At 33.8% G+C, this 24173-nt stretch overlaps 2 protein-coding genes across 5 annotated transcripts in view; both read left to right on the top strand.

The window, feature by feature from the left end:
• EMB3142 (nuclear pore complex protein (DUF3414)) overlaps window positions 1–15767 on the top strand; it is a 31164-nt gene extending 15397 nt beyond the window's left edge. The window contains exons 27-45 of one of the 2 annotated variants that reach the window (XM_011020535.1): window positions 791–883; window positions 955–1068; window positions 1173–1343; window positions 1455–1510; window positions 1596–1668; window positions 1794–1984; window positions 2082–2208; window positions 2290–2367; window positions 2836–3000; window positions 6208–6372; window positions 6452–6589; window positions 8162–8305; window positions 8774–8896; window positions 9075–9170; window positions 9281–9418; window positions 9531–9631; window positions 12328–12447; window positions 12914–13046; window positions 15426–15767. In XM_011020535.1, the coding sequence (XP_011018837.1) occupies window positions 791–883; window positions 955–1068; window positions 1173–1343; window positions 1455–1510; window positions 1596–1668; window positions 1794–1984; window positions 2082–2208; window positions 2290–2367; window positions 2836–3000; window positions 6208–6372; window positions 6452–6589; window positions 8162–8305; window positions 8774–8896; window positions 9075–9170; window positions 9281–9418; window positions 9531–9631; window positions 12328–12447; window positions 12914–13046; window positions 15426–15509 (2310 nt within the window). In that variant the 3' untranslated portion in view covers window positions 15510–15767. Of the gene's footprint in view, window positions 1–790; window positions 884–954; window positions 1069–1172; window positions 1344–1454; window positions 1511–1595; window positions 1669–1793; window positions 1985–2081; window positions 2209–2289; window positions 2368–2835; window positions 3001–6207; window positions 6373–6451; window positions 6590–8161; window positions 8306–8773; window positions 8906–9074; window positions 9171–9280; window positions 9419–9530; window positions 9632–12327; window positions 12448–12913; window positions 13047–15425 lie in introns of both variants that reach the window. The other variant, XM_011020534.1, reaches the window with a different exon arrangement.
• Window positions 15768–16479: 712 nt separating this feature from the next.
• On the top strand, window positions 16480–23208 carry LUT1 (Cytochrome P450 superfamily protein). 3 transcript variants are annotated; one of them, XM_011020525.1, is made up of 10 exons: window positions 16480–17060; window positions 17184–17480; window positions 17566–17763; window positions 18322–18423; window positions 19447–19587; window positions 19700–19807; window positions 20586–20668; window positions 20833–20995; window positions 21116–21174; window positions 23184–23208. In XM_011020525.1, the coding sequence occupies exons 1-10, from the start codon at window positions 16587–16589 to the stop codon at window positions 23191–23193; spliced, it is 1635 nt and encodes a 544-aa protein (XP_011018827.1). In that variant the 5' UTR covers window positions 16480–16586; the 3' UTR covers window positions 23194–23208. The 3 variants fall into 3 exon arrangements, with proteins under 3 accessions (XP_011018827.1, XP_011018826.1, XP_011018829.1); XM_011020524.1 differs by lacking the exon at window positions 23184–23208 and adding an exon at window positions 21353–21595; XM_011020527.1 differs by lacking the exons at window positions 20833–20995; window positions 21116–21174; window positions 23184–23208 and adding an exon at window positions 19886–19931 and having other exon boundaries at window positions 20586–20670.
• Window positions 23209–24173: the final 965 nt, after the last annotated feature.

The following is a 24173-nucleotide window of genomic DNA, read 5'->3' as shown; positions in this document are numbered from 1 at the left end:
GAACTGAATGATTCTTCTTCCTTTGCTTTGCCCCACCTCTAACAATATGACCGCTGCTACTGCCTTTTGTTTCTCTGTACTCTAAATATCTAGAAGCATGCTTTATTTTATTTTTTTGTGTTTCTCTTTGAACTTTATTGACTGACTGTTTTAACCATCTAAAGGATTCACTCACATCATTTTCTATTTCCTTGATTTCTGGCTCAATGTAATTGTCAGTGAGACATTGCCTAACTCTGCTGTGTTAAATATCTTTAAAGTTATGTATTTTTCATGCGAGCTTTATTATTCTCAGATGCTTTGTGGATTTATCTTTTTAGAGGTTTCTTTGCTACTTAGTGTTTACACTTGCATTTCAGTTTGTTTTATTGGATGCTGCTGGACTTTAACATTTCTTTTCTTATTTAAAATTGCTTTATATGAAATTTTTATGCTCCACGGTGTCACAAATTTAATCAATTTCAGTCTTGGAGCTTTATACAATTAGCTATTTTTTTCTCCTCACAGCTTTTTTGTTAGCGAGGAGGGTTTTCTTTAATTCTTGAATGTTTTTGGTTTTTTTTTTTCTTACTTAGTATGTAATATATAAGTATTTGGTTTTTAGCTCTTGTTTTCCCTGTATATGGGTGGTAAATCCTCGGTTCTTGCTTCATAGGTATCCAATTTCATAGATTGCAAAAGATTATCGAAACAATTTATATTTAAAAAGGTTTGTGGATTGTTTTTTGAAGGAAAAATATGATCTCTCATTTTGTTGCTGCTGGAACATGTCTTCTGTTATGAAATTTAGGTTTTGGAGTTGCTTGAGGTTATCCAATTTCGATCTCCTGATACTACCATGAAGCTGTCTCAGATTGTTTCCAATATGAAGTATGACTTGATGGTAAGAATTGCACTTTTTGTTGGTCCTTGCTTTGTTTCTTCTATGCTGACTTCTTTTTACATGTTTTGCAGGCAGAGGACATACTTGGAGATCCAAGAACTTCAGGAAGGGGTGGTATCTACTACTATTCAGAGCGTGCTGATCGTCTGATTGACCTTGCTTCTTTCCGTGATAAGCTTTGGCAGGTTACCTTATAATTTAAGTTTTTGGTCCAGGATTGATTTTCTTTTATTAATTTGCTGAAATTTGCCCAAAAAAGGATGCTGGTGTTGATTTTTTTTTGCTCCAGAAATTCAATTCAGTCTATCCCCAGTTAAGTAACTTTGGAAATGAAGCTGAACTCAATGATGTAAGAGAGACAATTCAACAGTTATTGAGATGGGGGTGGAAGTATAATAAGAACCTTGAGGAACAAGCTGCCCAACTTCATATGTTAACTGGCTGGTCACATATTGTTGAGGTCTATTGCTATCTCCCTAGATCCTTTCGCTGATGGTGCTGTTTGAAATAAGATTTTGGCTGCTTATGTCTAAAACACTTCCATTTTGTGTTGATCTGCATGTTTGCTCAGGTGTCTGCATCCAGAAGAATACATTCACTTGAAAATCGATCTGAAATTTTATATCGGTGGGCACCATCACTTGTTCTAGTTATTCCTCTTAATTCAAGTTTCCTTTTGGATACTCTGTAAATATATTTCTGGCATTGGCAGGGTTCTTGATGCCTCTCTAAGTGCTTCTGCTTCTAGAGACTGTTCATTGAGGATGGCATTTGTATTGAGTCAGGTACGATTGATCTTTTTGATTAACTCTACTTTTATTTTTTTGAGAAACTGATTTCACAAGGTATCTAAGGAGGTCCCCCTTTCTTAATATATACTATAATTTTCTTGGTTTTGAAATTTTTGTAGGTTGCACTAACATGCATGGCTAAACTGCGTGATGAAAGGTTCTTGTGCTCTGGTGGTTTAAATTCAGATAATATGACATGTCTTGATGTTATAACGGCAAAGAAACTATCAAATGGTGCCTGTCACTCAATATTATTTCAGCTTATAATGGCAATTCTGAGAAACGAATCATCAGAAGCTCTGAGAAGACGGTATGGCTTTCTAGAAGCTGATTGATTTTATTGTGCACTTGTTGAACTTCTAGTTGAAGTCTGAGTTATTTTTTTTTTCATTGGTTGGTGGTTGCAGTCAATATGCATTGCTGCTTGGCTATTTTCAGTATTGTCAGCATATGCTTGATCCAAATATCCCAACATCAGTTATGCAATTTTTGATGCTTGAGGAGCAAGATAGTGAAGATCTAGATTTCCAGAAAGTGTGTAGATTCTAAACCACTGATTTAATTTTCTCTCACGTTTAAATATTTATCTTCTTTTATTTGCTCTCCTCTTTCCAGATTGACAAAGATCAGGCAGAACTAGCTCGTACCAATTTTTCAATTATGAGGAAAGAAGCTCAGGCCATCTTGGATTTGGTAGATCTCTTAACTTTTCATCATATGTTTGCCATTATGGAAACTGGCTGGAATGTAGGGAATCATGGCTATTATCCTCAGTGTGAATTTTTGATAGACATTACTGGGATCTGAAATTCAGATTAAATTTATGGATTCTAGTTTAAAGAGGTCATCATGCTCAGGACCAAATATGTGTAATGTCTTTGAAGTTTTAGTTAAAAGGCTTCACACTAAATTGGGCTGATCATTCAATTTCTGTTTAGATATGCACTTCAAGTCGAGCTTCTTGTCACAAAAGAATTTTAAGATATTTAATTTGATTCAAAAACATATACTATTCAAGTTCTCATTCTTGTCTGCTGCCAGTGTTGTTATTAATGCCTATGATTTATTTTCTTTTCCTGGTTGCTTTTCTCTGAATCATAAGATAAGTTTTCATGACTGCTTTGTTTTTCATTTATTTTTTGTTTGTTGTTCAATCTCCAGGTAATAAATGATGCAACTAAAGGAAGTGAACCTGGGAAGACAATAGCGCTGTATGTTCTGGTTGCATTAATATGTATTGACCATGAGAGATACTTCTTAAGCCAACTTCAAAGTAGAGGATTTTTAAGGATTTGCCTAACAAGCATCAGCAATTTTTCAAACCAGGTGTTCTCTCTTTCACTACTAATGTACTGACTCATGGTTAAAACTGTTTTACATTCTACATTTTTTTTTATTTCTCAGCACAGTAACAAGTAAAATTATCCACTTTTGAAATCTTACTTCAATGAAGATTTAATCAGAAGATCAATGAAAATATAGATTTTGCTATTTTTGTGTCTTAGTTCATGTATAGAATGAAAACTTTAAAAATTTCTTACTCCCAGCTGTTACAAATTTTCTGTCCACTCTTTGGTTAGTATTAATGAATTTGTTAATCAAAATATGTAATTTTAGTTCATTAATTTTTGGCATGTTTTTCACACCGCCGGGGGGGGGGGGGGGTTATTGACAGTAAAACTCTAGGGCTTGCAATCACGAGGGTGTAGGGTCGTGTTAGTTATTTCAGGCAAAAAGGTAAAGGGTATGACTCTCTCCAAAATTTTCTTCTCAAGTCCCAACGTTGTTGGGGCCATAATGGACAGAGAATGAATGACTTTGAGAATTATAATCTGATTTATTTAACTTATATGATTATCCTTGATTTTAACAGTGTATAGGAATATCAAATTTCCTCCCATTGAAATTTCTTGTTCCTATTAGATTTAGTTTTTCCTGCTCCTTATTTTTAGCTTCCAAGTTAAACATTTAAGAGCGGTTTTGAAGATTTGATCAATCAGATAAACTTGAATTTAGAGAATTGGTTCTTAGAGGTATTCATGCTGCTTTGTTCATTGTTTGGGTCTGCATCAAGAACTAGGCATGTACATTTGTATATGGAGATTTCCCTTGAACAAAAGTCATTAGCATAGAGTCTAACGCACATATAACGTGGATAAAAGTTAGTGCCATAAAGTCCTAACATCGTGGAGGAATAAAAGGAAAATCTTTGATATTTTATAAAAATCTAAATAATAGTCTGAATTTGAATGTTCTTAAAATAAACTAGATATTCTATTTATATTAGTATTAGACCTAAAATCCTTTATAGTAAATGATTCTTAATTAAAACTTACCTAACTAATAAAATCCATCTAGCATTAGGATTTCTATAGAATAAAATTCTAATTAAATTAAAAGTCCTAATTTAAATAGAAAAAAGAAATCCAAATACAAGGTTGACGTAGAACAATTATCCCAAGAATATATGGCCCTAATTGACAAGACCAAGCTTGAAAAGAAATCCACAAAGAAACTCGAAAACATGATATAAAGCCTGAAGTTACAATTTCTTGTTTTAATGATTTTTCTTGTTAATTTTGAATTTTAATTTTTTTTTTATTTAGCTCGTGACTTTTAATTTAATTAGTATTTTACTATTTAGCAATTCTAATAATTATGTGTTGTCCTTGTTTTACTGACACCAAAAAAGGATGGTAGTTGGTGTATGCGTGTTGATAGTCGTGTTGTCAATGAAATCATCGTGGGATACAGGTTTCTAATTCCATGATTGGATGACATGCTAAATTAGTTATGTGGGGTTTCTAATTCCATGATTGGATGACATGCTAGATTAGTTATGTGGTGCGGCAATCTTTTTGAAGATTGACTTTAGGAGTGGGTACAATATTCGGTTTGGTTTATTTTAATGATATACTTGTGTTTAGTTATAATAAAATAAATCATATTGAGCACTTAAAGAGTGTTCTAGAGTTTTTGAAAAACAAGTTATGAAAAATGTTGAGGTGTTCTGTCATAATGAAAGATTCATAAGGTGGTGTGATTCCCTCTTCTTGATTTGTTCATCAGTTCTATTTTAGGATTCTTCCTTTCTGAACTGCACCTTTGTACTTTTATATCTCCTCTTTACATGATGTGCCCCTGTTTCTTTTTCATCCTAGGAAGGTAAAAATTCTGGAACTTCTAGTTCTTATAGGATTTAAAATCGTAGATAAGCTCAAGAGCTTGTAATATTGCTTCCTACTAATCTGATAAGGAATATTGACCTGATAAGAGAGAGCATGCTTAAAAGGGATTTTGGTAGTTTTTAAGGCAGATCATTTCTTCCCTCTGAACTGCACCTTTGTACTTTTATTTTAAGGCAAATAGTTGAAAAACAAGTGTGTGATGTGCTTTAATAGGTGGATACACAGAGCTACTTTTTATGCATTGCCTTGTAACAAGCTCTTCTTTTTTATTTTTTCCAACCATGATTATTTAGCAGCACACATGAAACAAAATACCTGGGATTGCTTCACACAACAAGCAATAACCTAGGATTCTTAGACTTTAAGACCAACTAACATAGACGGAAGCAACCGAAGAAAGACAACAAGCACAAGAACACAGAGTTATGCTGAACAGGAATCACATAGAAATTCTAATTTAAAATTTTATTACTAGATATTTTCTTTTCAAGTAGTCTGTTGAAATACAAGCTAACTCTATTTATACTAAAAAAACATCATAAACAAAATTGTAAAAATAATAAAAGAGTTCTAAACCAAATAGAAAAAAGAATCCTAAACCAATTGGAAATTTTTTAGCAAATCTCAAACAGTCACTTCCAAGCATTATCAGAAGATCTTCTGATTTCTGATTGTTAAAAAATCTTAACTCTATATGAAACTGAACCTTTAGAATCTCCTAATTAAATTTCAGCCCTATACAACAGTTAGATCAAAGGAAAAATCTCCTGCATCATATAGACAATCGTGAATGTGGCTCCCACAACACAATTAATCTCTTGCAACCTACTTGCACCTGTTATGTTCATGTAGAAAAGTCTTCACCCAATGCTAGACTCAGGCCAAAACAATTGTGAGTCCCTCCTAAATACATTTTGGATTGGTTAAATAGTCTGCTTTTTGATGAAGTAGATGCTGTCAAGAGTTGCGTTTGTTACAGCTTCACTTGGTAACAGAAAAAAATTTACAGATTGACCAGACAATTGCATCCACACGCATGTATCAATGAAAAGAAAATGACAAACTAAAGAAACTTTCACATGCCCCATGAGATCTGTAATGGAGAAAAACACAGTGCTTTTATTCACTCCCCCTTCTTTCCAGGTTCATGAGTCTTTGCTCTTTCAACATATTTTTCTATTATGTTAATTTGGAAGGATGTTTAATTTCTTTACTAGGGTTACGAGTGCCACCTAATTCAGCATGCTCCAGAGTTTAGGTTTCTTTTTTCCCTTTTTATGTATCCTTGTGCACATATTGCATTAATGTGTTTTCATGTACCATGCCATATTGTTTTATAATTCAGGATGGCGGGCATTCATTGGATTCATTGCAGCGGGCAAGTACCCTTGAGGCTGAATTGGCATTATTGTTGAGGATTAGCTACAAATATGGGAAATCTGGGGCCCAGGTTTTGTTTTCCATGGGTGCCTTAGAGCATCTTGCATCATGCAGGGCAGTCAGTTTACAGGTTATAATATTATCCATCTGCTCTCAAGTCATTTTTTTTGCTCTTACTTTCACAAAGCTAAACTTAAGCTGGATTATAGGGATGTTTGAGGCGGTTTGATCGAAAGCTTCGTCGAGATGTTTCTGTAGATTTTGACAAACAATGCATGATTGTAACACCTATGTTGAGATTGTTGTTTTCTTTGACGTCATTGGTTGACACATCTGATATATTCGAGGTTAGCCTTCTTTCTTGGTTTTGGTTATTTCTTTCTTATTGAATCATTTCTTACATCTAATTGAAACATTATAACCTTTTCTTTTCCTATTTTGTTAAATAATTTTTTTATTTCCCAAATATAGCAATACTTGCAAACGAAAATTATGGTTCTTTTTGAAGTTTTTAGTAATTCTCGACGAAGATTGTCCCTTCAAGAGTATATAATTCTCAATTACATGCTCTTGAATTGGCAACCTTTTTGGGGTACTGAAGCCATCTTCACACCCTGGTTGGAATAGATTCTCATTACAATTAAATTGAATTTAGTAAAATTGATTTCACAATTTAGATTATATTTTTGGAATTATTCTTGGACAGTTGAATAGGGACCTTTTCTTTTGGAGTTCATAATAGATCATTTAGGTTTAATAATTTCTGAAATTACTTGTCTAACTAAACATGTCTCTTAAATGAAACTGGTCCCTTTCTGTTGCCTTTAGCTTTAAACTTATAGCCATAATTTTAAATTGTGGATTTCACGGGTGTTAAATAATGGTTTCAATATGCATTCTTTTCTAATAGAGTAACATAATATATAAAATAATTAAATTTCTAGTAGTTAAATGCCATCTAAACAGTACATTAGAACTAACTATCAAAGGAATACAAAACATTCAAAAAATCATATTATTAAGCAGGTTGTTATTGGCCTGTTATTTTCAACTATAACGACCATTATTGTTATATAAGGGCATTATAGTTCTTCTAGATGTAAATCACCATTAACAGTAGTATAATGCAAAGTAACAGTAATATGTTTAATAAGGGTTGTTATTTAAAACCATCCCTGTAGTTTTCATTTGCAGAAAAATCCTTATTACTCCCTCTATGCAACAAAGACTGCCATATTCCTTATTTTCTTTGTCTCAAAAAAGGAAGTCAAAAAACAAATGTAGATTCAACTGTCTATTTTGCTCGTACATTGCTATGTGTACTTGTTAAATGAACAATAAAAAAACAAAAGGATAATAAGGTCCGGGGCAATATTGGCATTTGAAGTTAAGTGAAAGTCTGAGCATTTAGTGCATTCTTCTTCTTGTTAAAAAATAGACTCATAATTCTGGAGAAAAAAGAGTGAATAGTCTAGTCTAAACCAATGTAGGTCTTACCAACACTTCAAACAAGCCCACGAGCAACCTAAAGACAGATTATTCATGAGCTTGTACATCTGCCTTAAATTTGATGGGTTACTCCTTGTTCATTTGTTAAACAATCATCACAATCTACTGTTAAGCTTCTTCAATAAGATAAATAAATATACAGAAAGAACACCATGCTCTTTAGCAATTTGTCTCATTTGTCACTCTGAAATTATCACTGTTGAACAATTAGTGTTATACCAAGATTTGCCACAAACTCATTGTTGCAATTTCTTCTCATTTTGCCATCAATGTTGCTCATCAAGGCTCATGTCCAAGCTTTCAGTTTTATGGCTATCTTGGTCAGGGCTAACTTTCCTTTTTCTTTCCATATTTGGGTCCAATTCACACTAACATTCTTCATCTTTTATCTCTTTTTCTATGTGTAATAGGTGAAGAATAAAATTGTTCGTGAAGTTATAGATTTTGTAAAAGGACATCAGTTGCTGTTTGATCAAATTCTTCGTGAAGATATTTCCACAGCTGATGAATTGACTGTGGAGCAGATCAATCTTGTTGTTGGCATACTTTGTAAGGTAAACTCTTGGCTGTAATGGTATTATAAGATATTAATACTAGGTGGGTATCTTTTCAACTGCTAAGGTACTGCAATCTCCAGGCAATGCGGTGGCAGTTGAGCATTGAACTATGTTGTGGTTGGGGAAAATTTATTTTTGCCTTGAAAGGTTCGTAAAATGTGCTCTATAACAAGACAATTTGCTTGTGGTTGCCTGCTAGTTTAGCTAGTAAGATCATGTAGTATTATCTGAAGTGACTAGGATACTGATTGTACTTTGGATGAGATGGGTAAGGCAGGGGAATGTTGTAACCTAGTAATTGAATTAAGATAAATAAATAATTAATCCATCTCCTCATTGTCATACTGGATGATTTTTTCCATTTGTTTTACCAGCTAGTTTTTTTTTTTATATGGTATGCTCACTAAGTAAAAAGAAGAAAAATCTTTATTTGGTTATGCACAACTCCATTTTTTTTTCCTGCAGGTATGGCCCTATGAAGAGAGTGATGAGTTTGGTTTTGTTCAAGGTCTTTTCAGTATGACGCGTGCTCTTTTTTCTTGTGACTCTGGAGCTCCTACTGTTGGTAAATTGGCCCAATCTTCTGAGGTATCTCAGGTCTCTTTTAGAACCACTATTTGAAACAAATATATATATATATATATATATATATATATATATATATATATATATATATATATATATATATATATATATATATATATATATATATATATATATTTCTTTATTTTATCAACGTTTCAATTGTTTCTTTTGAAAAAATCAGAATAAAAGCAAGGTAGAACTGAACTCATTTCGGCTATGCTTCAGTCTGGGGTCTTACCTATATTTCTTAGTCACAAAAATGTCTCTGAGACTCCAGGTATATTTATGAATGTGGAGCTAGTCATTTGTGATGAAATACAGTACTACTTTTCCCAGTGGATAAGGAGATATTTCCCATATGGCCAACATGAGTTGCGATTGTGACAGGTCTCAGACAGCTCCATAGATTACCATTCCCCTGCTATGCTGCAGCAGCCCACATTGATGTTACTTGACTCTCTCCTCCGTTCAGTTGCAACTTCCCTTGAAATGGCTGCTGAGGAGAAATCCTTACTACTTAATAAGGTGTTATAATCATTACATATGTTAAAATATTTTCCCATTTTTGTTGGTTTTTCCTTCTTTTGTTCATTTCTTATCATGTTCAATTAAAAAGTAACTTTATTTGGGTTTGCAGATTCAAGATATAAATGAACTGTCAAGGCAGGAGGTGGATGAAATTATCAACATGTGTGTTATGCAAGAGTCTGTTTCTTCATCCGATGACATACAGAAGAGGTACTTGTTCTGATTTTCTTCACTTCATTATTATGTTTAATCCTAGTTTGATTCGTTTAAGTTATGATTTTGCCTATCTTCATTTTATCTATCATATCATCTTTCTATATCAACATGTGAAACTGGTCTTTTGACCAAAACTGTCCTTTAAGTCTTTTCATTTACATATTCAATGTATACAAGCATGCATATATTACATAACTGATGAATAAAAAAGATCATTATCAAACATAGTCAGCAAAGTAGGACTTCTGAAGTCTAGAGATGGACCTAGCCTTCAGCATTTTAGCATTAAGCAACCATTTGGTACTGTGAGACTTGAAATTAAAAGTGTAGCAAGTGACGATCCCAAATCTGGAAGTCCAGCAAAGCAAATCAAGGACAGTCTTCCTCAACCAACTGTGGAAAAAATATTCAAGCAGTGATATTTGATTTATACACCGCTACTAAACTCATAATTTCTCTATAATAGAAAGCCAGGAATCAGGTTGACTTCCAACTTCCTAGAAGAAAGACAAAAAAAGAAACAGCAGCTGTGGTAACCCCTAGTGACTCTGGACACGGAACAGCAACATTAGGTATCAAACTGAGAAAAAAATCTTCGGACTGTAGAATTTGTGCTTGGTTGCTGATTCTGGGTAGTGCGTTCTCATTGCATTAAATCAGAGGCCATGGCTTTTTAAGAAAAATCTCTTTCCAAACTGCGAAGAATGATGCCATATGTTTGTAGAGACAAGATTATTTTGATGCGTGTCTAAATATGATAGTAGTATTCGACTTCTTACAAGTTGGCAGAACCAATTTGTTATAATATGAGCGTGCGAATTCTCATTACGATATGCTAGCACCTGGCAGTAACCCCATCAGCTTTCTTTTTGAACTTTTTTCCTGTGCTATTTGTTATTCAATGCAAATTAAAATGTCTCATTGATTTTAACCAGAAATAACAAAGAAACTCTTGGGAATAGATTTGGTGGTGAAATTAAAGTTGCAAATAATAACATGGTTGAGAAGATATAGGCTGCAGAGCTCTTTGAAAACTCTTTGATACTAATTGATGTAGAACCTGATTTTGACCAAAACAACACATGACAATCCAAAAGGATCAATTTATTTGATTAATGACAATTCATAGCCTTCTCGAGTTTCTAACTATGATACTATTTATAGGTACCAAAACAAATAGAAAGCTTGAAAACCTAACCCAATAGTATTAGAAAAAACGAACCCAAAAGAAAGTTACTAATAGGATATAAATCTAAGCTCCTTATTAAGTGTTACTATAACTACCATGTAAAAACTTGTATATAATTATTTAAACTACTTAAAATCTTAAATAATCTTGTAAAACTAAATAATCAAATACTAATTCTAAAAGTCTTACTTTATTCTCAATCACCCACAAAATCAAAACCACTGCCATCTCCAATGTCAACATACTCTTCTATGCCTACCCTTGTTATAGGCTTCCAAATCCTTTTCTGGTTACCACCATGTCATAAAAAAGGAAGCCTTCTTTATCATCGCTGGAATGAAGGATTGCCAACTCATGTCTATAATGATGTCATGCGTGGCTTGATCTCTCTCATGTCCAAATTATAAGGGCTCAGCCAAGTGAATTTCATTGTTTTCTACTAGAGGGCATGAATATGGTTGTTGCTGTCTGAATAGGAAGTGTTGCTAATATAGACTTGTGAGGGTGGAATTACCTTTTTTGATTACCTTTCTTGCTTTATCCAATTTTTTTTCAAAAAAATAACCTGTCAATAGTCTTTCTCCATTATATGGCAATTAGCAACTTGCCCAAGTGGCTCACTAACCTTGGTTATATGATTATTATGCAAGTCGTTGCTGCTATTTCTTTTCTAATGCGAAGCATGGCTTGACTCTATCCATTTGCTAAAAATAAACATTTGATAAAACTCATTCTTAAACTCATTACTTGTTATGCTGGATGCCTCAGAAACTCCTTTGTTGGTGAAATCTTTCCTCTTCAAAGATAAGACCCATGCTAGATTATATTTGAAATTTGTTATGCCTTTTTACCCAGCAACATCTAAAAATCGAAGCATTACCTCTTTATCTAATCTGTAGGACATAAGTATTAATTAATCCTTGTGAACAATCAACAAGGAAATTATAAATTGGTTAAATTATTTTAAAGATGTTCATAGACTTTCTGGTGGTTGTTGATCCCTAAAAGCTATTGTTGAATGTAAATCATAGTATCAAAAGTGCCCACTCAAATCATGTCAGCATGGTCCCATAAAACCAGATCCAATTTCTTTTAAAAGTATTCATCAATGGTTTGTAATTAGTAGATTTAGCCCAATTACATGATGTTACGTTGGCATTATACCACCAGCTTGCCACAGCCATCATCCCATGATGTTGATCTTTTTAAAGCCATTACCCTATGGATGCTAGGTTCTGAACCTGGACTACCAGTCATTTTTTTCAATTACAGAATGAGATTGACAACCATGGTTTAGCCTCCATTTATTGCAATCAAGGGATTGGTGTCCGAGCCTGGAAGGGATCATTGTCACTTCCTCAACTTCTCAGCTGTTTTCTTTGTTCTTTGAAAATCTTCATGCTGGATTCTCATGAAACCATAATGTTGAAGTGTAACTAATCAATCATATTCTTTTGACGAACGTTATCTTGCTTTATGCCTGATTCTCTTATTTTTGCAGGAGGTATATCGCAATGATGGAAATGTCCCGTGTAGCTGGCGAAAGAGATCAGCTAATTACATTGTTACTTCCCCTTGCAGAACATGTGCTGGATATCATCCTTGTCCATTTTCGTGAAGGGTGCGTCGTCTTTATTCTTTAATTTTATTTTCCTTTCCTTTCTTGACCCCTCTCCCTGCTATTTAGATCTGGTTGTTGGATGTTAGATGTTTTTAAATTTTGCTGTAATATATTGCACCCTCTGTTTTACTACAACCAGGCATTGTATGGGTTTGGTTTCTGTAATTGTAATTTGGTTTTTCTTATGAAATTTTCATGTAGTGATGACTTGAACAAGGCTGAGTTTTAGATAAAAACCAAATAAGTGAAAAGATTATAAAGCTTCAGTTTTTTTGCGTCTCACCAATACATCTGTGTGAAAATTGTGTATAAAGCAATATGAAAAAATAATTAAATTTCTGTTGGTCATTTACCAAAAAAATAAACTAAAGTACCTACTGCTTTGGGGATCCAAGGTGAGTTCATTAGTAGATGAGGTATAGCTGTTAAAATTTATCTGCCCTGTGATCTTTTGTTTTCTTGGCAGGTCCTTGGCATCTGATAGTAGTGGAGCTACAAAAGCAGTTACATTTGGCACACACTCTGATCCCAGACAGGATCTATCTTGGTTGTGCGGGATGTTGGTTCCCACGTTAGAACGACTTGAACTGTTGAGTGAGGTATGGTACTTAATTTTTGCTTACTGCTTATAGCCAGTCAAAATAATTACTGAGATATGTGTAGTGATACCTTTTGAATCATGGCATCAAAATTGTTAGAGATAAATTAGTAAATCTAATGGATTGATTATTTGGTACAATCAGGGGTTGAGCTAGGTTTTTGAGAAGGGAAATACATCATGACAGATGAATTTCTGTCCTACAAGCGTTTTATGATGGGCCAGAGCTTTGAAAATCTGGGGATTTTAATGGTTTAGATTAATAAAGAATAAAGGGATTTTTTTTAAAAAAAATTTGAATTAGGGAAAAACTTACTCGGGCTACTAGTGACACTGGTGAGTTTTCTAGGATCATACCAAGAAACCTAAGGCATCTCATCTTAGGAATCGAATTCTTTGGAATTGCATGTGCAACCTAAATTTTATTCATAAATTCTTATTTCTGAAATAAAGTATTATAAAGGCTTTATGTAGTTGGATTAGAATACACTTAAAAAAGAAAAGCATAAATTAGGGGTGATCGCTAATTTAAACGGTTTGGTTTAGATGAGAAATTCAACTAAATTTGCACATAACCAAACCAGTTTAAGCCTTTGAATTTTTTCAAAACTCAATTTTGCATTGATTGGTTTGGTTTTACATTTTTAAAAACTAAATAAATACAATTTAGTTCATGGACCTTTTAGTTGTGTTATTTTTGACAGGTTTTGATTTAATGAGCTTTTATTTCATATTAGGCCTTGAGTTTACAATGGGTTTTTTCAGTTTGCTTTGGATTTTTTAGTTTCTAAACTTTGAAACAAAAACCGAACAGAACTGAACTAATTCTTTTTTTTAAAAAAAATTATAATTGAATTTTTCTAAAAAGTTAAGAAAATCTTTTGATTCTGTTACTTTCTAATCGGTTTTTACAGATTTCTCAAATAATTCGATTAATGTCACCTCTAACATAAATATATTTTCCCTGCTTAATTAAGAACTAACAAGACACTTCCATATGTTGCTCGCTATGGTGACTTTGGAAGGAATCTTGAAATTACAGCAATAACCTGAATTGTGGAATTGAATAACTTATACAAAACTAACCTTTTTGCACCTGCTTCAGGGGCAATTGGCCGGCTTAGTTTCACTCCACTATGAAAGGATAAGTTGCTCACTACGGTGACTTTAAGTTACCATAGTTTTTGTAACTTGGGTTCATTTTTATGACAAAACACTACTTAATCTCATATATTTACTTGTATTTCTATCTATACATTTCACTTGTTTATATTTTCTACTAATAATTCTGTATTTAGTGGTTCGACTATATATATATATATATTTTTTTTTTTTTTTTTTTTTTTTTTTTTTTTTTTTTTTTGGTGTTGTAAATTAAGTGTAACTTAGAAATATTCAAGTTATGTTGGAAAAGACCTAGGGATAACATCTCTATCTTGCCTTTATCTGCTAGCAAAACCATAAATAATATCTCTTCACAATTTTCTGTTCTAATTTCTATACTAGTCATGCTATCAAGGACCTCATTCAAAACTAGTGGATTCAAAGCGGTCAAATAACTTATGCTTATTCTATGAATAATTCTTTGTTGTGCTTGTGCATCCCTAACCTTGTTCCTGCTAATTTCTTATTAAATAGATAAATTGAAACTAATTTGGTAGTTTTAAATTTGAATTGGAAATTTAAAATTATACACTAGGCATTCCTAATGATTTTAACTTAACTGCTCGATGATATGTTTGAAATTTAAATTCTTTATTTAAAATTCTTTTTGTAAACATCTTTTCCATTCTGGCCACCATGTTTTTGTGATTCTTCTCTCTTGTTGTGTAATAACAGAAAATTTTATGTTGCATTAGTGAATAACTAATGCATTCTGATAGTTACTTCTTAGAGTCCAATTTAAAAAAAGAGAGAAACACAAGGAGAGAGAGAGAGAATAAAATCTATGACCCATATCTGTCTCTTTCTTCAAAGTGGACTTCTAGAAAATAACTAACAGTATACCATTTGTTGCTTTCTAAGCACCATAAAATTACTCCTTCACAAGAAAAAGAATTCTTCTTTCCTTTTTGTAGTATGTGGACTTCTTATTGTCGTAATATCAACTTGCTTATGATGCAAATGAAGTACTTGTAAGAACCTTTGGGGGTGTTTTTCATCTGTGGCAAGCATGTCTAGTGTAACAATTTTCACTCGGAAAAGTGACAAATCTCAGCGTAAACCATGTGCTTATCATCGGCTTTAGTTAAAATGAAGTAAATAGTTGCATCCCTGGTGTTGAAGTATTTAGCTTCTGTGGTGTCACCAACTATTTAGGAATTTGATCTTGATTCTGGTCTTTTGCAATCGGCACCGATGTGCTTGCTTGGTTTTGCAGGATAAGGTCGGCCACAATCTGAAGGTGTTTCGAAGATTGGTAACATCCCTTAAAGAAATGGCAATCCAGAACCTGGCTTTATGAGATTACCTCAGGCTGTGAAAAGATGTGGTGACGTAGTTGTGTCAAAATTTATGTTGTGGTTAATGTTTTCTTGAGGTTAGCTTTTCGGCTTTGTAAATCTGCGAAATTATAATCTATAATGATGTTGTATTAGGCTGATCCACTACTATCTTAGGATTTTTGTTTTCTTGTACACGTGCAATCTTCTCAAGTCTACTTGCAAATGCTCAAGTAGCATCCTATTGGTATTATTAATTAATATGCTTTATCATCATTCTATTCAGTTCTCTCTCTTTTCTTCTCATCATTTTTCAAGTCCTCGAAAAATACTGATCACGGCCACCTCAACAATCACAGAAGCAGGAAGGAAGAATGTGAATTAATTTTTATTCAAAATATTTTTTATTTGGAAATATATTAAGATAATATTTTTTATTTTTTAAAAATTATTTTTAACATTAACATATTAAAATAATATAAAAATGTCAAAAAAATATTAATTCAAAATTTTGTTTTGTTTTAATATTTTTTTTAAAAGAAAACAGACCTGGATAGCCACCTTAATTCTTAAGCCTTCAAACTCAAGCCTCCATCTCCCTGCCATCTAAACCCATACCTTATGATGTCACTTCTACTTGAAGCAGTGGATGTCATTGCTGCTGGCATTGACAGTGGGTTTGTTCGATAACTTGTATCCAAAGACTGAGGCTTAGTGACGCAGGATGTTGCTCGGGCGGTGGCTGGACTGCACATCAACGAAAAGAGAAGCTTCTACTTCATTTATAGAAGGTTCTTTGAATGCTGGAAAATGGCTTTGAACAAAGTTTTTGTAACCGTCTTACGACCACATAAATTCTCGAAGCTACAAGCCATGACTTCTAACCGGATGTAATGGCCCAAGCCCGTTGCATATAATATGATTTAAAAAACAAAATAAATGAGAATATCATATCGCATCATCATCTTCTACACTGGAGCTCGTAGACTCGGAGTCCACATTCAACAAAGATTAAAAAAGGAGCCACGTGGTGTTTTAGCTGCAAAACATAATCAGACAGGCAGGGAAACAAGAGAGCGAGAGAGAAAGAGACCAAAACGATGTCACTCACCTTCTCCGTCTCCTCTCTTCATCCTCTCTACAATTACAAACCCATCTCCACCACCACTCTCCCTCCGAAACCTCGATTTCTGTCCATCAAATCTTCTTTAGACGACGAAACCCAAAAACAAACCTCTTGGGTCAGCCCAGACTGGCTAACGTCCCTCACTCGCTCCTTATCCTTAGGCCGAAACGATGATTCAGGGATTCCCATTGCCAGTGCTAAGCTTGAAGATGTGTCTGATCTTTTAGGTGGTGCTTTGTTTCTCCCTTTGTTTAAATGGATGAATGATTATGGGCCTATTTACCGTCTCGCTGCTGGCCCTAGAAATTTCGTTATAGTTAGTGACCCTGCTATTGCTAAACATGTTTTAAAAAATTATGGTATTAAGTATGCCAAAGGCCTTGTTGCTGAAGTCTCTGAGTTTCTCTTCGGCTCCGGTTTTGCTATCGCCGAGGGCCCACTTTGGACTGTAATCTTCTTTCCTTCCTCCCCCACATTATTTATCCTATGAAACTAAGCTGGCAATTATTATCAGTATCAGTAACTATACTTGAAGTTGTGAATTTTCTTTATTTATGGTGATGGTGTGTAGGCAAGGCGCAGGGCAGTGGTGCCTTCACTGCACAGGAAGTATTTGTCAGTGATAGTTGAAAGGGTGTTTTGCAAATGTGCAGAAAGGTTGGTGGAGAAGTTACAAGCAGATGCATTGAATGGCAATGCTGTAAATATGGAAGAGAAGTTTTCTCAATTGACACTTGATGTCATTGGTCTTTCAGTATTCAACTACAATTTTGATTCATTAACTACTGATAGTCCTGTTATTGATGCTGTTTACACTGCATTGAAAGAGGCAGAGGCTCGTTCCACTGACCTTTTGCCATATTGGAAGGCATGTAAATCCATGTGTTTCTTCATTATTCTCCGTGTTTCTCAATTTTTTTTAGTTTTTAAGTTGTGATTTTTTGTTGGTGCAGATTGACGCTTTGTGTAAGATTATACCGAGGCAAATAAAAGCGGCAAAGGCGGTTATGGTTATTAGGCAAACTGTTGAGGAACTTATTGAGAAATGCAAAAAGATTGTGGAAATTGAGGGTGAGAAAATAAATGAGGAGGAATACGTGAACGACAATGATCCGAGCATTCTCCGGTTTTTGCTTGCCAGCAGGGAAGAGGTCTGCTCCTGCTCTTTATTTATTAGTGTTTATTAATATATCATGATTGTGGAATTGTAGAATAATATGCAAGTCTCAGTTATAAAGCAGGAATTTCTGTGCATAAATTATGTACAGTTTGTGAGAATTATGACTGGCATGAAATAAGAAGCCTTTATGCAGAACTACATTATTTTACTGCTTTACTTTGCAAATTTTATGCTCCTGCATGGCATACTCTGTAGTTTGCTGGGATTGAAACACAATAGCATAATTGGGAGTTGAAGCATATCACCGTTAGGATCTGGAATGGGAACATCCACTTGAGGAATCATGACCCTCCTAGTTCAACCAAAAAAAAAAAGGATTCGTTGCACTGTGCCTTTTATGCTGGTCTTGGCACATAGTTCTTGACATGAAAATTAGGATGTCTGACCTTATCGTCCAAAGTTTCTGTATCCATGGATTTGCAAGAGAATTCTATTTTGAAGAATGATCTCTCTCCCTCTGATATTGGATTCTAGTATCTTTTCTTAAGTTTTCTTCTTAATTCTAATTTAATGGCCAAATGTCTTTCAGGTTTCAAGTGTACAGTTACGAGATGACCTACTGTCAATGTTAGTTGCTGGCCATGAGACAACTGGTTCAGTATTGACTTGGACTTTGTATCTCCTGAGTAAGGTAGTCTATCTTATTACGTGGGAAAATATTTGTTGATATTCAAATTGGAAACCCTCAATCAATGACAATTTCAGACTTCAAACCAAATCTAATGACTTTTGATGCTCAATTATTTCAAGAACTTGAAACTGTGAGGATAGAAGTATTTAGGCCCAAAATCTTGTTACTTCTCCTCCAATGTGGTACAAGCATAATGCCTTTTCAAAAGTTTTTATTCTCGAATGCTCATTGACCTGAAAGGAGTTCAAAGAGTGTTGCCTTGTTCAGTCATTTATCAATGGGGGCACATGTCTTAATTAATATGGGAAGTGAATATTAAATGATCAATGAAACACCCAGTGGAGTTTAATTTTCCTTATGCCATTTGGAACAAAAATCATTAGATTAGATGGTCTAGTTTTGGTCCATTTAACCTAGGAATTAATTTGTCCCTCTGTGGGGCACAGGCTGGGCAAACTTGATCCTATAGGGAGGTATTCTGGGTTAAAGCATTGGTCTATATGCATGATGTATCTGTGGATTTTGTTTGCATATTTAGATGCACTATTTACATGTAGGTGTGATGTCTTATGAATTTATTGCTACCTGTGAAGTCGAAGCATTTGTTACTGTTTAGTTTCTTGTTATAATCCACATAGGGATTATATATTACAAGTTGAATTAATGTTTGTTTATAAAAAACATGTCTGGCTGTTTTATTGCACATAACTGGCTAGTGTGATAACTACATTTGCTTCACTTAGGTTCCTATTTCTGATTGTCAGATTCATTCTTGAACATCTCATAGTTATATATTTTCAGAAACTGAATTGTGTTCTAGCAGTTCCTAATATGTAGCAACAAGTTTGTTTAGCATTTCATTTGAAAATGGTGACTTGTCTTTTGTTCCTTTCATCTACCTACTCAAGTTTTTAGAACCTTCAATAGGAATAGTTTGCCTAACCCACTAATTTTAACTTCTCAGCCTGTTACATAAATACACATGCTACTGAACATCATTGTTCTTCATTTACTTTTTTTCAGGATTCTTCTGCACTGATGAAAGCACAAGAAGAGGTTGACCGAGTACTACAGGGAAGGCCTCCTACATATGATGATATAAAGGATCTAAAGTATTTGACACGCTGCATAAATGAGTCCCTACGTCTCTACCCACATCCTCCTGTAGGTTGCATTGCCTTTCCTTAAGTAAATTGTAACAGGACTGGCAAAAATAGACAAAAGGTTTATTACAGCAATCTCTTTATTATTCTATCATATGTTGTTACTCTTGTAGGTCTTGATAAGAAGAGCCCAAGTTGCTGATGTGCTTCCTGGTAATTATAAGGTTAATGCTGGACAAGATATAATGATTTCAGTGTACAATATTCATCACTCCTCCAAGGTATTATGATATTTTGTGCACTCTTCAAACCTACATTGAGTTGAATTTTGTAATTCAAGCTAATAGTTTTAAATTAAGAGATCGCTGCTGTCTGCTGTAAATTTGGAAACCTGACAAAATCAAGGTACTTATTTAGTGACTGAATAATTAGATTTGCTACTTTAGATTGGGATAAATTCTAATCTTTCAGCACTTCCAAAATTGCTAGGAAGTGACTAAGAAGCTTGCTTAAGCGTACACTATTGATTGGTAAGAGTTTGAATCTTGTATTGACACCCAAGCCTGTCAATGTATGCCAAGGCATGTGGAAATAAGCTTCCATCATTGAATAAATTCTCTTTGCTGGTTCTTAAGCAACTCTGATTGGCAAGATTTTGAATCTTGTGTTGACACCCAAGCCATCTTGTCACTATGTGCCCAGGCATATGGAAATATGCTTCCTTCATTAAACAAATTCTATTTGCCAGTTCGTAAGCAACTCTGGCAGTATCTTACCTTAAATGTACGAGTTCAAAGACAATTATGAAACATAATTAAGAACTGAAATGGAAATTCTGTTACGATTTAGTTTCTAAACAAATGGAAAGAATTTTTGAATTTTGACACCTTTTCTGTTCAGTTTTACATCAAATGGCAATATTTTGAGATCACTGCCCATCCTAAAAGGCTTGTTTGAATTCGAATATAGTTATTTGGCGTGATTATTCATGGAAACCAAGAATGTGTTTGTTGTGTGAATTGCCTTCTGATGGCATTTCTTATGTGCTTAATTTACAAGGTCTGGGAGAGAGCAGAAGAGTTTGTGCCAGAGAGATTTGGCTTGGATGGCCCAGTGCCTAATGAATCAAACACAGATTTTAGGTATTTGTTTCTTCTTGTTCCTTTTCATTATCATTTCTTTGATTTTGGTACAACTTTGTTAACATAATGGGCTATTTATTTAGCTCAAAGTCCAATAATGTGTATTTTCCCCCTTAACTCATCCTGGTCTGCATCATTCTAAATTAGTAACTTGTGCATCACAGGTTCATTCCTTTCAGTGGAGGACCCCGTAAATGCGTTGGTGACCAGTTTGCTTTACTTGAAGCCATTGTTGCACTTGCAATCTTTCTACAGAAAATTAACTTTGAGCTGGTTCCTGATCAGAACATTCGCATGACCACTGGAGCAACAATACACACTACAGATGTAATTATCCCATGCATCAAGCACAATCATTTAAAAGTTGGAAACTTGACAATGATTTGGTAAAATGTTAAAATCTTATATATGCAAAGATGCGTCCTAATGGAGTGACACTATTTGCAGGGCCTGTACATGAAACTCAGCCAAAGAGACTTAAATGTCTTTGCTTCATCTTCTTCTGGGTAAGCTGTAAAACTATATGTTTAGGCATTTATGTCTTGTACTAATATTCAATTTTGTAAGCAATGAGAATGAAATTCTATTCTTTGGTTGAAAGTGAAAGAAATTATCATTTTTTGACCAAAAATAGTGACACAACAAGAACTTCACATAATTGAACTGTTAATATATGTAATGCAGAGGTAGCCGTTGTAATCTTTGATAACTAAGCATCTTGAATGGTCATTCTCTGAGATAAAAATGAGGCATCTCAAGTTTTCCATAAACCATGTTGCTGTGGTTTTGGTAAGCTGCTTTCTGGGATAACGAAGTATTCTGATCTTGACTTTGAACTATATGTCTAAATTAATACAATGGTATGAATGCATCATGAATGAGCTTGCTGTAATAACTTCGTTTTTAACCTGAACCAACTCTTAGCATGATGCATGTGGTCCTTTAGACAACAAAACTGGATTCAATAGGACAGGTTAGATATTGCATGGTGTTTGATGTGCTTATTGGATCATTGTCCTGTCCATAGTTGTCCTAAAGGTAAAATTCTTGTCCCACCATGGGGTGGATCAAACTTGTCAAATGCCATGGACAAATCATTCTCTCAATTTTCTATATCATCCATTATTCTATTTATCACTCATTTTTTAATTTGATTGACTAATGTTTGACCAATTTCACTTGTATTATATTAGAATGAATTTTTACATATAGGGGTTTAATTGATTTTTTTTTTTTTTTGTGATTCAGGGACTAAATTCACTTACTAAAAATTAGAGGACAAAATAAAATAAGGACTAAAAATCATTAAAAAATGTGGTGACTAAAATGAATTGGTGAAAAATTTAAGAGGACTGAAATGAATTTTTGCAAAAATGCATCCACCATTGTTCTTGTTCATGAACTAAACACGAGACAACAAACATGTGTGTATGTCTAGTTCGATACATTATCTGGTACAGCCCCATGCCATTTGTCCCGTCTTGTCCAGTGCTTATGCCCCATTTTGTTTGTCCCAAGATTGTTCAAATTACAAGTTTAACTTGTTTACGAATTAACATGCATATAATGGATAAAATCAGGTTAAAAATTTAAAAATTAGTAAAATCAGTTAAACTCGAGCAAAATCGATAAGATTAATCGAATGGAACCGACTTCACAAGTTCGATAAAAGTTTAAAATTTTGCTGACTAACACCAGCAGTCCACAACTACCACTCCCACTTCTCCTTTCTCCTTTGCCGCAATCTCAAATTCTCAATCTCAACCTTAGCAGACTAACACATCAGCGCAGCTGGTTCCCGTTCCACTCTTTAGTCTCCGCAGCGCAAAGATTAATCTCCATTTTTTTCTCTACTTTGCGGAAGAGGGTCATAAGCTAATATCATTTTTTGGTGGTTTGGAAGTCAAATAATTTCGAACTTCTTGTTCTTGCAAAAAGACAAAATCTTCTTCGTGCTGAAAATCTGGTAGACACTTTACTTGCTGTTAATTTCGGTTAGACATATTCTGTCCTTGTTTTCCCCTTGTTTCGAGTCCATCTCGTGGTTGCTACATGGATAGAGTTCATGAGGGATTTTTATGGTGTAGAGAGGGCCAAGAAGAGAAAAATAGTTTATTATACATCTAAAGAGTAAGGGAGATGCGGGCACTGTCTATGGCCCGATGTAATCTTGGTGAGTAATGCCACGGTTGCTTCATCTTTGCAATTATGGAACCTGCAAGTATGTAGGCTCGTCGTGTTTAGGAATAAATTGTACGCCCTTTCAGTTGGTGTTTGTTCCACTTTTCTGAGGATCATGAACCTCTTAAGATGCTCATAAACCTCATTGATAAACAGAATGGCTCGACCAGATCTTTCATATAATTGCTAATCAAATGTCAGAGTTCAGCGAATTCTTGATCTTCCTTCTGTTTTTTTTTTTTTTTGATAAATTAATAGCCTTTTACCCATGACTGCATGCATGTATTACTTGTAATTTTGTGTTTCAAACAAAACTTTCTGTGATAGTACAGAAGACCAACTGAGGTAAGAGGTTGATACACTCGGCTACATTTCATAAATTCAGCACTCACCGTGCAAAATCATGTGAAGGAAACAACAGCTAGAATGTTTACTTTGACTCTGAAAATGATTTGATTTGGTTTTGGTAATAATGTATTCAGCTAGAATGTATTCATCGCCTCTTCAAAGATTGTTAGGAAGATTGTTTTAGGTCCTGGTTGTTTTTCTCTTCTTAAGTTGTTTGTACACAAAAGAGGGAACGTTTATCCCTGGATAAACATTGTCGCTGGCTTGATGCCATGTTGTAATTATTTCATTTAATGCAAATGTCAATTATACTGAGAATTCTCTGAGAACAAATTCTATGTTTTTATGATCATAAAAATATTAGACAGACCTAGAAGGTGCTTGTGGATCTTCCTTTTTCTTGTTGTTGTTGTTATTGGAAGAGGTTGGAATTCTCAATATATAATTAGTTAAAATATTTTATTTATAATTTTACGATTTGAGTTTACATTATTTATTCTGTATCGTGTTAAAAAAGAATTTTTGATAATTTTGATCCTAAAAAAATGCTCACTAGTTAAATTAACAAAAACTAAAACATGAATAGCAGTCACTGTTCAACTTTTTTTTTTAGTATATTTTTTTTATAATTCTACCTTCCAAATTTTCTTTTTCTAATTTTCTTTTTCAATATTTTATTTATTTTAAATTGATTATAATTTTTTTTTTATTTTTTTTTTAATTATGAGAGTTTTAAACAAATATTCCAGTATTTGGTTAGTACTTAATTTTCATAAAAGTTTATTTTTATTATCATATCATTACATAAAAAATAATTTAAATAAACAAAGATTTTAAACCTAATGGAGTGCATAATCGAGGTCTTAAGTTATATAAGTTAAGTCACAAAGTCCTGGTTAATCCAGTATGTCGCTATCATAATATTAAAAAAATATTTTAATTTTTTAAAATTAAACCATGCTTGTACTGATCATCC

This window comes from Populus euphratica, unplaced genomic scaffold (genome assembly GCF_000495115.2).
Source record: "Populus euphratica unplaced genomic scaffold, PopEup_1.0 scaffold46.1, whole genome shotgun sequence".
NCBI classification, from domain to species: Eukaryota; Viridiplantae; Streptophyta; class Magnoliopsida; order Malpighiales; family Salicaceae; genus Populus; species Populus euphratica.
Note: the sequence above shows the minus strand (reverse complement) of the source record. Positions and strands in the feature narration are given on the sequence as shown.

Bases quoted from the DNA above. Each gene is read 5' to 3' on its own strand.
- LUT1 (XM_011020524.1), top strand. From the start codon at position 16,587: ATGTCACTCACCTTCTCCGTCTCCTCTCTTCATCCTCTCTACAATTAC. The intron at 17,061-17,183 runs GTAATCTTCTTT...GATGGTGTGTAG, and splicing joins CCGAGGGCCCACTTTGGACT to GCAAGGCGCAGGGCAGTGGT. The intron at 18,424-19,446 runs GTAGTCTATCTT...ACTTTTTTTCAG, and splicing joins CTTTGTATCTCCTGAGTAAG to GATTCTTCTGCACTGATGAA.